Source organism: Triturus cristatus, chromosome 12 (genome assembly GCF_964204655.1).
Source record: "Triturus cristatus chromosome 12, aTriCri1.1, whole genome shotgun sequence".
NCBI lineage: Eukaryota > Metazoa > Chordata > Amphibia > Caudata > Salamandridae > Triturus > Triturus cristatus.
In genome coordinates, this window is record NC_140595.1 from 760,453,826 (window position 1) to 760,470,542 (window position 16,717).

The 16,717-nt window shown below is 46.1% G+C and overlaps 1 protein-coding gene across 1 annotated transcript in view; it reads right to left on the reverse strand.

Moving 5' to 3' along the window:
- Positions 1-598: 598 nt before the first annotated feature.
- The window catches only part of LOC146782739 (extracellular calcium-sensing receptor-like), an 86,004-nt gene continuing 69,885 nt past the window's right edge, over positions 599-16,717 (reverse strand). Inside the window, exons 5-6 of the mRNA XM_085637219.1 lie at positions 1,614-1,737; positions 599-1,527 (exon numbers count right to left, since the gene is read on the reverse strand). Of these exons, the coding sequence (XP_085493345.1) occupies positions 599-1,527; positions 1,614-1,737 (1,053 nt within the window). The remainder of the gene's footprint in view (positions 1,528-1,613; positions 1,738-16,717) is intronic.

Below are 16,717 nucleotides of genomic sequence, written 5' to 3' on the forward strand. Positions count from 1 at the left end.
TTCCTGTGCATACGTCTGTGTATGTGCAGAATCCTCGCAACAAGAGGATTCTGACTGAATCCCCAACTCTCTATATTGCCTTTCACTAGCACTAAAATTCATGCAGAATATTTACAATTTACTGTAACTAAATCACATATGCACCACTGAAGCTAAGCAACAATGATGCACCCACTCACAATCCCATGTGTTACTGTCGCCCGGCTTGCAATAGCCCTAAAAAATGTGTGGATGCATCAGGCATGGAAAACAAACTCCAGATGATAAAATATGGAATAAAAGGTTTAGAAACCATGTAACCTGCTTTATGATTACATCTAAATGAGAATGACATACAAATATGTGAGAATAAATGTATTGACATGTTTACTAGTCACGCAATATAGTTAAAGAGCAGAAATGTCTATATGTTACTGCATAAAACGTAATCTCGAAATTCTCCATATTTTGCAATAGTTCCCCTTTCCGCTCATTCTTCCATGTCATCAATGTAACATCACCACTGAACAACGTCAATCTGCATCACCTCAACTAGATCTGTACACCTCTTATTCAGAGTATTCTTCTGAACATATTGGAAATATGGAAGATTCACCAACTAGATGTGTTTTACCTTTTTGGTTAGACTTGCTCCCCGACCCATTAGATAACCCTTTGTGTTCATTTCAGATCTCAGCAGTATGATATAACACTTGGGGAAAAATACACAGGAAACCAGTCCAAAGCTGGAAGCCAAAATGGCAAAAACCTCCATGGCCACCATGTACTTGCCCCGGGTGCTGAGATAGGCTGGAATAAAAGACAGCCACACACTGAGGAAGGCCAGCATACTAAAAGTGATGTACTTTGCCTCGTTGAAGCTGTCAGGCAGTTTTCTAGCTAGGAAGGCAACTATGAAACTGATGGTGGCCAGTAGTCCAAGATATCCAAGCATGAACCAAAAGGCAATTTGTGATCCATCATTACATTCAGCAATGACTGTTCCAGGCTTAGTGTGTATGTTATACTCGGGAAAAGGAGGAGACAGAATCAGCCAAGAGGCACACAGAAGAACCTGAATTAGTGTACAGACACTGATGACCATATATGATAAAAGAGGTCTAACCCATATTCTTAAGTGGCTGTTGGGCTTAGTTGCATTGAAGGCCATTACCACCATGATGGTTTTTGCTAGGATGCAAGACACACAAAAAGCAAATATTATGCCAAAAGCAGCCTGTCGGATGAGACATTTCTCGTTTGAGGGATGGCCAATGAAAATCAAAGAGGATAGGAAGCAGAGAGTAAGAGACAATAGCAAGAGGTAGCTGACGGAGCGGTTGTTTGCTCTCACAATGGGAGTATTCTTGCAGTAAATGAAAATTGCCAGGATGAATAAAGGGAGCGCAGAAAAGAAAATGCTGCACGTAGCTAAAGTAGTACCCAAAGGCTCTTCATAGAGTAGGAACTCTATGGTCTTCATTCTGCAATTGTCTTGTTTTTCATTGGGCCACAGGTCCCATGGGCATTTGAAGCACTCAACAGAATCTGGAATAGAAAGTTAGTGTGCCTCATGAAGAGCTCCATATTCACCCTCGTAGCAATGTCATCCCCTGATGATGTGCAATACTTACCAGTTTGGTTTGATATTTCTCCCTGAGGACACGGAACACATTGAAAGCAGCAGATAGGCTTCCCTTGTATGGCAGCTTTTCTGAATCCCCCTGGGCAGCTAGGGCTGCAGATGGACAGTGGAACCTGGAGACAGCATGAGAGTGGATGAGCAAAATGTGCTTTGCTCTTATAAAAAGTATGAAATGAACTGTGATGGACTATGGATATCCAAATACTATTCATGTCAAACATTTCTAGCAGGTTCTGATAACACCAAATAATGTTCATGTAGAAATACACATGAATTGCTCATCCATAACAAAATACCCATAAATTGCATATGAAAATATGATCAAATAGAATTACTTTAAAAAGAAATGTGTTTATAATAGTGCATGTGATGGTCAGGGTTTACTTTATTTTAAGGAACACAAAGTACATTTCTTGTCTTAACAACAGAAAAACAATGCATTAAACATTCGAAGATCTCAGCTAGTAAATTTCAAGAATGAAACAAGAGCTTGACAGTATTTCAAGCTGATAAATGGTTGACCTCTGTGAAGACGTCACTAGTAGCTTAGAGGAGGAAGAAACTAGAAGCCCAAATCAAGATATCTGAGCCTTCACAACACTCTTCAGCCAATTATTCTGAAAGAGGTATTCAGAAGTTCCTGTAATTACCTTTGATTTTTTCTTTATGGTTTTTCCTATTTCCTTGGCGACATCATGCAAGCGGCTGTGAGTTGGAGATGGGCATTGGAGCGTTGGGGGAATGTGCATCGGTGAAGACTCCCCATGGTCTCTGCGGCTCTGCAGCTTCCAGCGCCAGCCCCCCTGCAGGATACCAGATCTTGGCTAGCTGGAGTGGGGGCCAGACAGGTCCTGAGTGCAGGCAGCAGACTGGAGACTAGAAGTGGAGTTGGCGGCTTTGGTGGTAGGTAAGGCTAGTGCCACGGCTCTCTTCGTTGGCGCGGAAGCGGCCGGCTTTAGTCCGGTGCGGCTTGCACTTTCGGAGGTCCGGTCCATTTTGCCACAGCTCCCCAGCTGCTTCTTGCCCCCTGCTGCTTGTTGCTCAGTGCTGCCCCTGCCCAACGATCTGCTATATACTGCAAACCTATATTTGTTATATCAAGTTGGAGCAGGGGCCTTAGTGGTTCCTTTTCTCTTTTCGATCCCTTGACACCTCCCCCAGGCCATAGTGTGTCTTGACCACTTGCTCCAGGTAGCTGCTGGTGCTGGGAGCTTGAGGGTCTTCCTAGCATTAGTCTTGGTGACATGGGTTGGGGCTGGGGCAGGGCCCAGGAACTTTGGCATAGTCTCAAGTGCTAGTGTTCCAGCTCTTTAGTTCTGGATGCCAAAACAAGCTGCAAGTAATTTACCAATGCCTACGAATATCAAGCAATCACCAGATGCTCTGGAAAGAGAAGGGGGGACTCCAATAATTGTCCATCACAACAATGTTGCAATGGCTGCAGTAGTGCCTATGACAGTCACTGCAGAACAAGGTGGGTCCACCTTCCTCTGCCAGAGCCGGCGGTCGTCAGTAAATAATCAATGGTGAAATTTCAATCTAAATGTGGCTTTTTATTAAAGGATGCAATGGAAACCCTGTTGTCTTATAATAAAGATGGAAATGGTCTACAAACCCCCCTGCAACCGCTATCACCTGGTGTCCTTGAAATAGGGACTAAAGTAACTGTGGGCAGCACCGGGGTACACCCCTGTGGAATTGAAGAAATATACTGCTTTCCAGTGGGAGGACTGGGCAAAAAAGAGTATAGAAGTATGGGAAAAGAGGTATCCCAGGCAACAGGTCCTTCAATGGGAAGCAGTAGACCTGAGTCTTTCACCTAATGTTGTAGAGGCAGTTGTGCATATTCCTAACTGCCCATAGCCTGTTAACCGTATCTTGGAGCCTAATGGAGCAATGGCAAAAACAGGGAAATTCGGGTAGCAGTTGAGGTACATAATTTTCTCTATAATAACAACAATAAAGCTCCTTCCACAGAATTGCCCGGTAAGGAGACAGTCCCTGTTGAGCCTGCTTGGGAAACAGCACTGCAAATAGGCAAAAGTGTAGCATCCCCAGCCCGGCCAAGAAATAGAACATTGTCTGAGAAGCAGGTAGATGAGGCCTTCCCTGGCCTCGGGCTGAGACTGTGGCACCACAGGAGGAAAGGAGGCCCACGGAAGGCACCCATTTATCAGTGAGTCAAAATATCTCACTCCATGCAGATACCTTGTTCAGTAAATCACCCCTGCTGGAAGGTGGAGATGATAAAGTATGGGATGTCTTGCTTCATTCATTCCAAGAAGTAGTCATAGCTTTAACTTATCAGTAAAGTAAATTAGATGTACAGGTGGATATTTCTAAGACATTGGCTATCTAAGTCACTGCAATAGACTCCCAAATTCATGAGTAAATTCATTGATACAGATGTCCCAAGCTGAAGCTCATCTTGTCTCGTCCTGTGCAGCCCAGTACTTGACAAACTGAAATGCCTTACGGGCATTCTAGAATTACTTTTTTACTGATATCAAACAGCAGTAATATCTATGGCAAATAATCCTGCTTTTCGTGCATGAGGCATGAAGAGGAAGCGACAGAACAAGTCGCGTACTCCCGACAAAAAGCACGGGAAAGACCCTTTCTACCCGATGTTACCCTCGACTTGAGGATACAAGGTTCAAATTGAACATATTTTTGGTGGAACCATCTATTCCATTTTTTTCACTAGGAGACCTATTAATATTAGTGTCCCCCACACATAGACATGGTCCTGATGAAAGCCCACCTGACCCCTAGGGGCAATAGATAGGGCTGAAACATGTCGACCTCTTTTATGGACACATTTTTATAGTGCACCAGACCTTAATTTGTCTGCCTCATGCACGAAAAGCGTTTTTAAAGCAACTCGAATCCAGTCTTATTAAAATAACACACTGGTTTTACGAGTTTCTTAATCTTCACTCACTATAAATCACTTCACTACACATACACACTGTTATACGATCACTACTGAAAAAAACAGAGGAAAAACCTCCGGGTGGAGGAAGCATTCATTAACCCAATGATGATGCTGCCACGTTGTCAAGCACGAAGCGGATAACCAAATATACCGCTGAATCCCACCTGCAAAAAACGTGATTGAGGGTTTCTTAACAGTACGCGGTACTGTTTACCCTGGTTCTTTCAGGACCAGTGATCCACTCTCTACCTGATATTTTGCCATTTGAGAAAAAGAAGCTGAGTGGGTCACAAGCCCTTCTTTCTCCCCCCAATTGATTTACATATAATTTTCAGACTTAGCCATGTAATCCAATGGGAGGTGGATTACATGGCTAAGCCCACCATGGGCTATCAACAAGGATATCCCTATCCTTGTAGTTTTATCGCTGCATTACCAGCGATAACCTCCCAAAACGTTGCTATCGCTGGATTTTTTATCGCCTAGGCCGTTAGCGTTGTTAATAACGCGATAACCAGGCGATATTCTCCAGCGATAGCAGGCGTTAAAAAAATTGACGCTAAGCTCCCTTAGCGTTAATTTTCCCTGTTCCTTGTTAATATGCCCCTTAGTACTGTCTCAATAAAGGGTCCTGTTTGATTTGATTAAGGATCTATCCTTACTTTTGATGGCATCTATAAGGGCACCCTTTGCCTTGCGACAAGAATTGTTGAACCAAGTTTATTTGGCACCCTTATTCGCCTTAGAATGCATCAGAGAATTAAAAATATTAGTCAGACTAGTTGTCAATTCTACGTGCAGAGCCTCAAATCTACTGTTGGTTTGAGGAGAGTCAAGTGACATGGCAGCCTCCTCCATTTCCATTAATGGAGAAATAGTTAGAGAATATAATTCGGATGCCTTGTCTGGTGACTGCTTGAGTGTTCTCCTTCTGTTGTTAGCAAGTGTTAAATTGCTACCTACAGGAGTACTAGTGGCCGTGGGATTATAGAAGTCTGGAGGCTCTAGCTCCAGAATCAGGGCGTTTTGGTCACTGTCATGTCTTGGCATGACAGCAAAGTCAACAACCTACTGCCATATGCTTGTTTCCACTAGGATATAATCCAACAGAGAGGATGGTACTGTTCTATTAATGGTTAGCTTCCCTGGCTGGAATGACTTGGTACTGCCGTTACACGCCCTCAGGGAATGGGTTAGTGTTACTGCATTGATCCGAAGTACCAGGGGGGTCCAGGCCTTTACCGGTGGAATTTGAGGATCAGGAATTAGCCAAAGACAATCCTCATCGCTAGGGGGAGCATCAGTGGGGGCAGCAAGGGGCTCGAATTGGCAATTAAAATCTCCCCCTATAATCAGCCTTGCATTCGGGGTGCTGATTCAATAAATGTATTTAATAGATCTATGGTCAGGGATTCCTGTGCAATGCTTACAGGATGGGAATAAATGTTAATGAAGGCTATTTTGATTGTGTAGGAAAAGGTGAGTACAATACACTGGATGTCGTCGGATAAGGTGTTCAACTGATCAACAGTACAATCCAAGTGAGTAGCAACCCAGGTGCATAAGCTCCCTGAGGGTCTACCTCATCCCCCCATCGTAGCCAACACATTGAAAGTTGCATAACCCCCCTCACAATGTCCTCCCTTGCCCAAGTCTCATAAAACATACACACATTATGGTTGCCTACAAATTGTCCCCAGTCTGGGCAGTGCAGTTTACTTTTTATTCCGGTGATTTTCCTTGATAAAACCCTCAGGTTATGGCCGGGGTTAAGGTTACCAACATATGCATTATGACTGTTAGGGTTTGGGCTTTGAATGATCTCTAGCTGGGTCATGGAGGCTACTTCAACAACTTCCAATAGGAGGCTGCTCCTAACTGAGCTAGAAGTTAAAAAGTCGGGAGAAGTGAGAGCTGGGTTGTTAAGTAAATCTACACCAATCCCGTCATAATCTGAGGCTCCCCGATGGAATTCAAGTTGTTGGTCCCCTGGTTATCTCCATTACTACCAAGGATATTCTGGGTCTGCAGCCCACTATTGCTCACCCCTAATTCCCTGTCGGCCCCCCAAGTCTCGGAGCTGACAGTGTGACCACCTTGCAGCTCGAGTGAGTCCACCTCCTCAAGGGCCCCAAATCTGTTTGCTACTCTAATATTACAGAGAAGTCTAGGGGGTTGGCCTGCTATTGGATGGAATTGAAGCCTATTTGTTGGGGCCCTAGAGGTTGGGGTCCAAGGTAAGGTATAATTGTGAGAATAGAAGAAATCCAGAGTATGAGCTCGGCCCCCTAATGCACGGTGCATAGGGACGGGCGATTTGGCCTGCTAAGGTTTGTACAGTCAGGGGATTACTAAAATAAATAACTATGCAGTCTTCTTGCATTGATTTTGGATTCTTACCCACCCACCCAACTCTTCGAACCATTACAATTTCTCCTGCCCTGTCATAGGAGAACTGCTTGTGCCTGGTTAGCCAAAAAGGCACTTGTTCCTTAGGTCAGATGTGTTTCTTTCTGGCCATTTTTAATCTTGGGAACAGCTGTCAGTACGATAACATAAGGGAGTGAGGCTGGGGGTAAGCTTATGGTCGGGGTAGTCAATAGTACTGATCCTGCCTCCTCTGCCTCTACAGGGTCAGGCCTTTCCCTGCCTACCCTATGCTCTACATGGGTGAGCCTTCTTCTTTGTAAGTCCTCCTTATTGGGAGCAGAGTTGCTGCTCCCTTTCACATTGGAAAGGCTCCTGGGGCCAGTTGTTGTCCTCAGATCTTGGTCCGAGTGGATGCCAGGCTTTTCTGAGTGAGACAGAGTATTTTCAGCTGGCACTGTGCTATGAGCCCTGCCCTGCCAGCACTCATTTGTACAGAGGAAGATACAGCCCTCGGAGGGCCACAACCACAATTACCTGGGGAGGATTGGCCTACACTGTCCGTCTGGGAGCTACAATCTTTCCTCTTCCCTATAGCAGGGTTAGTGCTATCAGAGGGATTGGCCGGGCTGCTCTGACCTGTTGGTTGACCTGCACCTAGGTGGTTAAGGAGGAGCGCAAGCTCTTCCTTCACAATAGCTCTAATCTGGGTCTCTAGCTCCACTATCAAATTCCTCACCCAAGAAGGACCGTCAAAAACAAATTGAGGGTTAGTGGGGAATAAAGTCACTCTCCCAGTGCTAGCTAGTTCATCTTCGCTGGGTATTAATTCTGGGTTTTTCCTTCTCTTAGCTCCTGCCCCATTTCCAGTTTTACATCTAACAGTCTTAGATGAGCTAGTGGTGGTGTCACCTTTAAGTGTTACTGGCTCCACTGGGAGTTGTTGTAGTGATGTTGGAAGTGACTCAGATGTTCCAGATATAGATTCTGTTATCCCAGATGCAGATCCAGGGATTATTGGTTGGAAGATGAATGGCTCAGGCCCCTGACAGAATATATCTGGAGTTAAAGATAGGCGCCTCTCCGTCAACTCTATTTCGGTCGATAACATTCCTATGGCCCCCTGGAGCATCCTGTCAATTGAGGTTTGGGGCAAAGGAGATGGAATAGGCACCTGGAGGTGTTTTTTTATTGTACAAGTACGCTTACCCATGTTCGGATCAAGAAAGGGTATAATACCACCTCGCCCCCAATGTAAGCCTAAGAGGAGTAGAGTAGACTTGGGCTCAAGACTATGATTACAGTTAGAGAAGGGGATACAAAAGATACAATCTAGTAGGCCGGTTAAACTAAAGACACAGAAAAATGGTGAGAAGGAGGATATCAAGGAATCAATAAGCACGAGAAAAAAACGTGTCAGTTGATGACCAACATAATATGAAGCTTAGGCGAGTTCCACAAATTGTTCATGTTGGTCACTGGGTTGCAGGATCCCTGGTTCCACCACCAGCTCCCAGAGGTAGATAGGGGGTATGTATTAGCAATTCTGCAAAATGGTCTGAAGATACAGGGTGCAAACAAGTGAAATAGAGGTCCCAAAGAAGTTTTACCAGCTAAAGGGTGCCAAAGAGCGGCCCGCGCGCGACCTGCGACCCGCGTCGTGGGAGTGCAGGCACGCTTTTAAGCGTGACCAGCTGGTCCTGGCCCCTCCCGCTGGAATGAAGGATCCTGGGACAAGGTGTCCTTTGATGTTGCAGCAAAGCAGGCAGTCTGTGCCCAGTGGCATATTTCACTCAAGAGCAGGGAGTGGTTCATTAATGTTGGCAGTCCCCACTATGATGTCCCGGGGCCCAGTTCATCTGTAGCTATTTAAGATGGGTATTGCATTCACCTAATGTGCTGTAGTGGTGTCTTGGGTTTTGTTGCTGCAGACACCCACCTCCCCTCAACTGTTGCCAGCTCAGGCATACCTTGAATTGGTCTCACGTAGCAGTCTCTAGGGGCCTTTCCGACAGTCGGCCTTGTGCTTGGATCCAGTGAGGGCCCAGGCCATCACTGGTGGCCTCTGTGCCCCCGGTGTTCTTCCTGGTGGGTGCTTAAACATAAGTTGGCCGCAATTTGTCTCAAACTCTCAGACTGGTATTCCTTCCTGTCAGGGTGAGATTGGTCTGACAGACCGGTAATGCAACAAGAGCAGGCTCTAGCAGAATTTGAATGGAATACAGGAGGGGGAATTGGTTCAAAAAAGAACAAGGCCACAACAGTAACTAGTTTTGAAAATACCGAAGCCAATTCCTGGGATCAATATTCCTCCATGAGGGAGAACACCTTCCCATTGGGGAGAGGATAAACCTTCATAATATTAGTAGATTATGCTTATCTCTATCTCATTTTATTGCTCAGCAGCTTTAACCAATAACAACAAAAGTCTACAAATCCCATGAGTCTTTTCACAGATTAAAATAACCATAGAGGCAGTCCCATATATACAACATCAAGGAACAGCACTTCCTCTTTCTTTGCTGCTCAGCAGCCAGATAAGTGCTTTTCCTTGATCTTGTTGTTTCTGTGTGGGAGCATCGTATTGAGGATCTGGTTTATGGTTTAAGGTATATGTGTTATTTAGATCGCGATTATGCATATTAATAGTACCGGTGCTAATCTTTTTTCCCACCGAGCGTCCCTGTTAGCCACTGTAAAACCAATGCAGCCTGCGGGGGGGATTCCCATGAGGTCGCGACTCGGCGTGTGTCTATGAGCCCTGATATCCTCGGCCTCATCTGGTGTGAGAGATTGTGTTCATGGACGCGCTGAGAATAGAGCCCAGACGTGCAGCGGTCCTGCTCCCTTCTCCTTATACCATGGTGCACCGCTCACCCCTATAGAGGGTGCAGTGCATGTGTGCGCAGGCTGAGGGAGGGAGGAGGCACTCCACTGCATCATTGGAATTCCTCGGCTCCTGCGGCACTGATGACAGTTTCCCATCGAACGGGCTGTCAGTTTCCTCTCGCCTTTGGGAGCACTTTAGTGTTGGCTTCAGGCAGTAATTATATCCCAGTTATGGGCTCCAGCAGCGCGGTTCTTCCACGGAGGAACAGCTACTGGTAGAAATTGGGCAACAAGCCTTGGCACAACCAATTACTCCTAGTGAACTGTGTTGGGACAATCTAACGTTCCTATTTGTTTTCTGGGTCATCTCTCCATTGGCCAACTCACTCGGTGCTCCGCCTATATTTTTCGTATAATGGCGGTTGAATTTAATTCTTGAGAACCTGAGGAGGAGGATCAATCACTTCTCCCCATTCATTTGAGGTTGGTGGACGCAATAAACGCATCATTAGAGAGGGCAGTTTCTTCAGCCCTTGAACCCCTGAGCTGCTGCATCATTGAGCTTATGGTCCAGCGCAGAGTGGTCTACTCTACTGAGGGTGACAGGTCTGAGATCTTGCCCTCCAGCGCACAGGAGCCCTCTAAAGGTAAGGGCAAGGCCAAAGCCCTGGCCAAGGCTACCAGGGGTACCGCCTCATCCGATACCTTTTAGAGACTGTGCCAGGCCTTCCTTAAGAGACGCTTGGATGGCTTAGAAAGGCAAGAGGATTCCAAACCAGAGGGGACCCCTGATGACGATTCCTGTCCCCACGCTGGGGCAGATGGAGATGCTGAGTGACACAGATGCCCCTAATGGGGAGTCAGATAAGGAACCGGGTCCAAGCAGACCATGGCACCTGGAAGGGGGCATGAAGAAACCCCGGATAGAGGTACCTCAAACCCAGGACTCGTTAGATATCTCGGGTATGCTTAACCCGGAAGACATATACCTCCCCTGCTCTGCAGACTGAATACTGGTGCCCTTGATGGCGTCATATGAGGCTAGCCGAATTTGTAAGCCTATGGATCAGGAGGTCTGTTGTCGTCTGAAAGAGGAATGTCCCCAGCCATCCCTGCCAATAAAGTGACGTGTACTCCAGAAATTGATGCCAAAATGGCCACCTTTATTGGCAAGTTCATCAAAGACCCTAAAAAGGGTCTTGACCGATCATTGCGGTCCTGCCAGGATAAGGTCTTGGACATACTGGGGCCACTTACCAAGATTCTAGACATGGCCAAAGAGACAGGCTACATAATGGATCCCGAGATCCTCTAGGGCTGGGCACGGAGAGCCCGATGTTTCCTTGGCAACGCCCACTGTGCATAATCTACAGAGCGTGGGTGCTCTTTACTCATCAAAATCGAGCCCAGACTGGGCGAGCTGGCCTATACTGAGGCCAGAGCGGTGGGCAATAAAGGTCTCTTCGGAGAGCCTTTTACTAAGGAACTATACCATTTTGTCAATACCTTTTCCTCACGTGACAAGGCCCAACAGTTTATAAAGAAGATGTTCCGCCAGCAGATTTTTAGAGGGGCTGGAAGAGGTAGGGGGCCTCCTCCAGCCATCCTTACAAGAACAACCGCCACAAGTGCCAGACCAAACTCTCCATGCGGTGGCAGGATCCAAAGAAGTTTGGAGGATTCTATTTAATCCTCAGAGGATGGGGCAAAGTCCTTCGTGATTCGCAGCCTAGCGGCCGACAAGGTCTCCTGCGCCATCTTACTAAAGAAGGACAATATCTCGACAGTGAGATATATCAATCAGCTAGGGGGCACTCGGTCCAAACTTTTGGCAGATTTGGCCAAAGAATTCTGGAAAAACTGTCTGACTCACAAACTGTCGGTGATAGCGGAATATCTTCCGGGATCCCTCAACCAGACGGCGGGTTTGGTTTATCTAGACACCTAAAGGGTTACTGTGCTGGGCAGCTGGATCTGTCCCTCTTCCACCGACTGTCCATGTCAAGTGGACCTCTTTGCATGATGTCTCAACTTTCAGAATCCCTTTTCCTTCAGCTGGCACCCAAATCCCCTAGCGGAGGTGACAAATGCCTTCTTGCAGGATTGGACCCTGTTCCGCGGTTATGTGTTTCCCCCATTTGCCCTGATTTCCAGGCTCACGGCGTAAGTGCGGAGGCAGAAGGCAGAGGTAATTCTGGTGACGCAGCGTTGGAAATCTCAAGTCTGGTATCCAGTTCTTTTGGAACCTTCGATGGATTTTCCAATCCAACTTCCCCAGACTCCTAATCTTCTGTCGGATGCTCAGGGTAACTTACACCCTCAGGTTCAGGACGGCAGCCTCCATCTCATGGGTTGGAAGTTTACAGGAGATGTTGGGAGGTCCCAAACCTTTAGGTAAGAGATTCGTCCCTTATCAGGAAGGTATGGGCAGATTCTAGATTTGGGCGCTACAGATCATCTTGGAGAAAGTGGTCACACTGGTGTGCGCGATGGGGTTTGGATCCCGTGGGGGCCAATGTGATTCATGTGGTCAACTACTTGTCGGAGTTAGTGGATCAGGGCCTAGCCTACCGCTCGATTAACATGAGTAGATCCGTGATTTCAGCAGGGTACTTGCCCATTCACAAGGTTCCAGTAGGGGAACATCCCCTGGTCTGTAGATTGTTGAGGGGCATACAACTGTCGTTTCCTCCCCATCTGAGGTACTCCTCCTTGTGGGATGTTAGTACAGTGCTCCGTCAGCTACAATCTTGGTAAGATAATCAATACCTTTCCCGTAAGGAGCTCACAGGTAAATTGGCGAAGCTCCTTAGCCTGATCTCGTGCAAGGATGTCTGACTGTTGGAGGTGACAGCGCAGGTGTTCACACCAGAAGGGGTGTCGTTCATGGTGGCGCAACGTACAAAGTCTAACACCAGAGTGGTTCACTGTCTGGCCTTTCCAGGTCCCCCGATGTTGTGTGTTGTGCGATGTCATAGGACATATGACATGATGACGGAGGAATATAGACCTCCAGGGGTATCACAACTTTTTCCTTTGTTCAAAAAGCCTTTCAAAGCTGTGACAGCCACCACGATTGCCCGCTGGGTAAGATGGGTGCCGAAGAAAGCGGGCATTGATACTTCAACCTTTGGAGCCCATTCAGCAAGGGGAGCCATGGCTTCGAAAGCCTTAGAGGACATCCTTAGAGCAGCGGATCGGTCATCAGACTCCACCTTTAAGACCTTTTATTTTAAACCTATCTTGGGCATGGCTTCTATGGTTGTCGATCAGCTTTGAACTAGCATAGTCCGAGCCTCCGGTCCTGAAATAGAATACAAAATGTCCTCGCTATTGAGAAGGAAAGTTTCAATTCTATTAAGGACGCAGAGGGGAGGATTATCCCACTCAGCATAATTATTATTCCACCCTCCCTCGATGTTGGCATGCTTCAGGTTGACCAAGTATTGTACTTTCAGAGGGTTATGGGGAAATTCCTGTGTTGATTTTGTTGTGTGAACTCTTATTGTGTTGATTGCTGATTGTCCTGCTTCATTGACGTTCTAATTCAGGGATAATGATTAGCTTTCAAATTGCTGATATTGTTCCTTTAATTTTCAGGATCCAATCAGAAACAAGCGTATTAACAGCATGCCGGATCATGTGTTTCGCCCAAAGAAAGAGGAAGTGCTGTTCCTTGATGTTGTTTATGTGGGACTGCCTCTATGGTTATTTTGATCTGTGAAAAGATTTGTAGTCTTTTGTTGCTTTTGGTTAAGGCTGCTGAGCAATAAAATGGGAAAAAGAGATAAGCATAATTCTTGCCTCCGCGTCCTTAATAGAATTGAAACTTTCCTTCACGATAGCTAGGAAATTATGTATTCAGTTTTGGATTCAAAAGCCTGTACAAGCAGCCTCTGCAATCATTAATAATGACATATGGCCTACCCCACAAGTTTCCATTATTCAACAGCTATCTTCGGAACTTAAATTATCTCTATCTAGGAGACCAGCATCAAACATTGTCCGCCCCCAACAAACTTTGCAATGTGATTTCTACACCAAAATATAAAGGTATTTTGATAAGGGTCAATGCTCCGAATGGTACAAGAAATTCCTTCTCTAAGTCACATTAAATCATCTGATATTCATTTGGTTACTTTCATAAGTGCTTTAGTTCCTGGTGGGGAAGAGTGGATCATCATCGTTTGAGCAACAGATTTGCTCATAGAACAGGTGTGAACAAAGCAAACACAAGAAGATGATGGACGGAGCGCTGAAACTTTTCAGACAGTCACCCCTAGTCACAGATCTGGGTTGAATCCATCATCGTTCTTTAGCTCACTTCGCCACCCCAGTTCAGACACAGCTATATGCAAATCAGTCTAGACCCTGTGCCTCATGGGAACAGTCCAGCCCGAGCTGCCAAGCCATGTCTTTCCTGGACCGGAAACAAGCATCCTGGGTCCGGTTTCGGGCTAACAGCCCTCAACAGCCAGGCAAGCTTGAATCCAGTGGCAAAGTGAGCAAGGGAGCCACGTCTGGGCATACTCTGCCAACTTAGGGCGAAAAAATCAAAATCAAGGAGATGATGGACGGAGCGCAGAAACTTTTCAGACACTCGCTCCCAGTCACAGATCTGGGATGAATCCATCATCGTTCTTTAGCTCACTTCGCCACCCCAGTTCAGAGACAGCTAAATGCAAATCAGTCTTGACCGTGTGTCTCTGGGAATAGTCCAGCCCGAACTGCCAAGCCATGTCTTCCCTGGACCAGAAACAGGCATCCTGGGACCGGTTGCGGCCTAACAGCCCTCATCAGCCAGGCTAGCTTAACTTCAGTGTCAAAGTAAGCAAGGGACCCACGTCTCGGCATTCCCTGCCAACTTAGGGCAAACAAAGCAAACAGAAGGAGATGATAGACGGAGCGCTGAAACTTTTCAGATACTCACCCCCGTCACAGATCTGGGTTGAATCCATCATCGTCCTTTAACTCACTTCGCCACCCCTGTTCAGACACAGCTATATGCAAATCAGTCTTAACCCTGTGCCTCATGGGAACAGTTCAGCCCTAACTGCCAAACCATGTCTTCCCTGGACCGGAAACAAGCATCCTTGGACTGTTTTCGGGCTAACAGCCCTCATCAGCCAGGCTAGCTTGAATCCAGTGGCAAAGTAAGCAAGGGACCCAGGTCTGGGCATACCCTGCCAAGTTAGGGCGAACAAAGCAAACACAAGGGGATGATGGACGGAGCGCTGAAACTTTTCAGACACTCACCCCCAGTCACAGATCTGGGTTGAATCCATCATCGTTCTTTAGGTCACTTCGCCACCCCAGTTCAGACAAAGCTATATGCAAATCAGTCTAGACCCAGTGCCTCATGGGAACAGTCCAGCCCAAACTGCCAAGCCATGTCTCCCCTGGACCAGAAACAAGCATCCTGGGACCGGTTTTGGGCTAACAAGAGTGGGCAGAGAAGCAGGTATTATTAAACTGAGGAATTTAAATCATTCGAAAGGCCAAAGAAGCCCACCCTCAATATTTCTTGTCCCAAAACACTTAAAAAATCTCGCCCAGGCACAGGATCAGCAGGGTAGAGGGGGTTTCCAAGGTCAGAATAAAAATCTTATTGGAAATACTCAGTCCCAGCCAGCCTCCGGTCTAAGAGGTACCCGGAGCCACTCTGTTATACAGTCAAGTGTCCTTGAGGTCAATATCACAGTGGCCCAGTCTGCACACCAATCACAACTTACAGCAACGGACTGGTCTTGGCTTCCGGGTGCCCTTCTGCCTGCCTCACATAAGAACACAAGCAACTGACAGACAAATCACCTAGTTGCCAGCCCCTAAAGGAGTCTCTTCCATTTTGTGTCGGGAATATAGAGGAAGTCTTGGAAAATATTGTGGATGAGGATAATTTAACTTACATCAAAATATTTCATGTGGTGATCCTGCAAGAAACTTGGGCCCAAGATGTCATAAATCTTCCAGAATACTTGCCTTTCGTCAAAACGGTTTTCAAAACAAATATAAAGGCCCGCCTTGCAGGAGGCCTTGCCTTACATGTAGTGGTTGATCTAAATGCCAGAATACAGGAGAATAATATTGACCACCAGGGTTGGGACTATACTTCATCTAGTGAACCTCCTCTGCTGATTATAAATGTTTATATTCATCTCTCGCTGGCAAAAAAGAAAGAAACCATTGAAATTGTATTGGATTTTATGACTGCCTAATCTACAACAAATCCGTATCCATTATTTCTATGACTGGCAAATTTAACATGAACTTTCTCCAGGTGGTGCCCAGGGATCAAATAGTGGAAACACTTCATAAGATTTGACATGTTCCAAAGTTTCAACCCCTTAACCAGATGAAGGATGCTAGTGAGAGACAATTTATAAGTAATGTGGAGCCTCTGGGTCTGAAAATCTTGAATGGCCAGTTTGATACTGATATTCCGGCACAAGCAAATCATCACTCAGCAACTTCTTATTCAGTTATTGACTACTCCGTAGTGCCACTCCCTGTATTACTTAGGGTGGCTTAATATGCACTGGGAAGCAGGCTGGAAAGCAAATGATCCAACTAAATTTGCTTGCCCCCTGCATAAACAAGTTCAACCAGATATTGGTTATCTTTCTACGACCAACTGCAAAAAGCTGCAGTGGTCCATAGATACCATTGACAACGTAAAACATCATTCCAGACTTCAATGGGAAAAAATATGTAAATGACCTCAAAACCTAAGGTACAGTGGGTTCAATTTCCTGAGTTACTACTGGTGAGTCAAGCTGGTACCCATAAGGCGGGAATAGCCTCAGCCGTGGTATGATCCCGGCCCAGAAGAATATCTGCTCAACTTATAACAGCAAGAAAAAGGCTGAACCATGACTTACGGGTACTGAGAAATAATCCAAACCTGAGCACACATAGTAAGATCCTTACTAAATTAAGATCATTATGTAAAAAATATATTT